The sequence below is a fragment of the Gekko japonicus genome, unplaced genomic scaffold, assembly GCF_001447785.1.
Source record: "Gekko japonicus isolate JY-2015 unplaced genomic scaffold, Gekko_japonicus_V1.1 scaffold4026, whole genome shotgun sequence".
NCBI classification, from domain to species: Eukaryota; Metazoa; Chordata; class Lepidosauria; order Squamata; family Gekkonidae; genus Gekko; species Gekko japonicus.
This window is the reverse complement of record NW_015174373.1, coordinates 22,803-24,749: the sequence shown is the minus strand read 5'-3', so window position 1 is coordinate 24,749 and position 1,947 is coordinate 22,803. Positions and strand designations below refer to the sequence as shown.

Here is a 1,947-nt window from a genome sequence, read left to right as displayed (position 1 = left end):
ATGCAGGCGTCCGTCGGAGGACCACTGTGGGGCACTCCAACTCGGCCTTCACGTTGCAAGACGTCTCTTCCTCCTCCTCCTCCTCCTCGTCCAGGAAAGCTGTGGACAGCCGTTCCCGCCAAGTAAGTCGGCTCCTAAGACCTCGAGGCAAGCAGCCCGGGCTTGACAGAAGCCATGGAGTCCCGTGTCAGTCCCTGCTCTCCAGTTTCCCTTCTCTTCCCCCCTGCTCTGTCCTGAGCTAGTGATTCCCGCACAAGAACGTCACAAGCGGGAGAGAGTTTCAAGTGGGCAGCCGTGCTGATCTGCCGTAGAAGAGCTAGATTCAAGTCAAACTAGCAGCTAGATTCGAGACCGATACAATTTTCGGGGCACGAATCTTGGAGAGTCAGCGCTCCTTTTGTCAGTTACCGCGCGGGAGGGAGCCGTGACCCTCAAAAGCTTGTGCCCCGAGAATCCCGTTGGTTTCTAAGGTCCTTCTGCTCAATATTTATTTATTTATTTATTTATTTATTTATTTATTTATTTTATGATATTTATACCCCGCCCTCCCCGCAAGCGGGCTCAGGGCGGCTTACATAAGTCACCGAGTGCATTCAGTATACACATTACATAATATAAATTACAGAATTAAAACAACTTAAAACAGTTTAAAATCAGTTCGGCGGATGCACATAACTCCTAACACCTTGTGTAACGGGGGGGGGGGAGGCTGGGATGATGGTAGGATGTTACTCCCCCCCGGTGGTCTCTCTTTACAAAAAGCGGTGGTGTAAGTGGCCGTGGCGGCTCCTACTCATAAGCCTGGCGGAAGAGCTCCGTCTTGCAGACCCTGCGGAACTGCACAAGGTCCCGCAGGGCCCTGATCTCCTCCGGGAGCTCGTTCCACCAGGTAGGAGCCGTCACTGAAAAAGACCTGGCCCTTGTTGCCACAAGCTTGGCTTCCTTGGGGCCCGGGGTCACCAGCTGGTGTTGTGACCCCGACCAAAGTGCTCTTTGGGGAATGTATGGGGAAATGCGGTCCCTCAGGTAAGTTGGACCCCAAGGTACCCCGCCCTACCTCGCGAGTGGGCTCAGGGCGGCTTACGTAATTGGTCTGTAGATGACCGTACATTCACATTAAAACAATTTAAAATTCAATACAATAAAATAAAACAAGACCTCATAAAGTGCTAGTGCTAATACACTGAATGCATAAGATAGCATGCTGAAATTACCATACAACCAGACAGTTTCGCTCAATGATCTTCTGGAGCACAGTGGTAGCGGCCAGATGTTAGTACTACGGGTCGGCTCGTTGGTGGTTGGGGGCGGCGACTCCTAGTTGAAAGCCTGGCGGAAGAGCTCCGTCTTGCAGGCCCTGCGGAACTGCATAAGATCCCGCAGGGCCCTGATCTCCTCCGGGAGCTCATTCCACCAGTGCGGAGCCGCCACCGAATGGAAATAGTGGTTATGCTTTTAGAATCTCTAAAGATGATGAGGATGAAGATAAGAGAGTATTTTTAGTAGACTCTGGATCCTGTACACACAAATATGCCCCGAGAAGAGCTTTTTTTGTCACGCTCAGAAGTAAGATCCTCCTGGGGGTCTCCAGCCCGAGAGAGATCTGGTTGTCCCCAACCAGGGCTAGGGTTTTTTCAGCCGCGGCCCCTACCTGGTGGAACGCTCTGCCAGAGAACATCCGAGCCCTTTCCACAGGGCTTGTAAGGTAGAGATGTTCCGCCAGTCTTTTGACTGAGGACAGTGATGGTATAATTAGGCAATCTGGCACCCTCAATGCCCCCCTTACCCTCCATGTCCCCACCTCCCATCTTTTACAAGTCTCTTCTCGGAGGTCTGTGATTTACCAAATCAGGAATTTTGACTGTTAGCTATCTTAGAATTGATAAATTTTTATTAAGGCTGTTTTTTAAAAAAAAATTAACATATTTATTTATTTATTTATTTATT

General features: G+C 50.0%; 1 protein-coding gene across 1 annotated transcript in view; it reads left to right on the top strand.

Annotated features, from left to right (window-relative positions):
* LOC107121440 (disintegrin and metalloproteinase domain-containing protein 33-like) overlaps positions 1 to 1,947 on the top strand; it is a gene marked incomplete at its 5' end in the record, with an annotated part of 89,634 nt that overhangs the window by 72,965 nt on the left and 14,722 nt on the right. The window contains one exon of the mRNA XM_015424348.1: positions 1 to 122. This exon is cut by the window's left edge and continues 1 nt beyond it. Within this exon, the coding sequence (XP_015279834.1) occupies positions 1 to 122 (122 nt within the window). The remainder of the gene's footprint in view (positions 123 to 1,947) is intronic.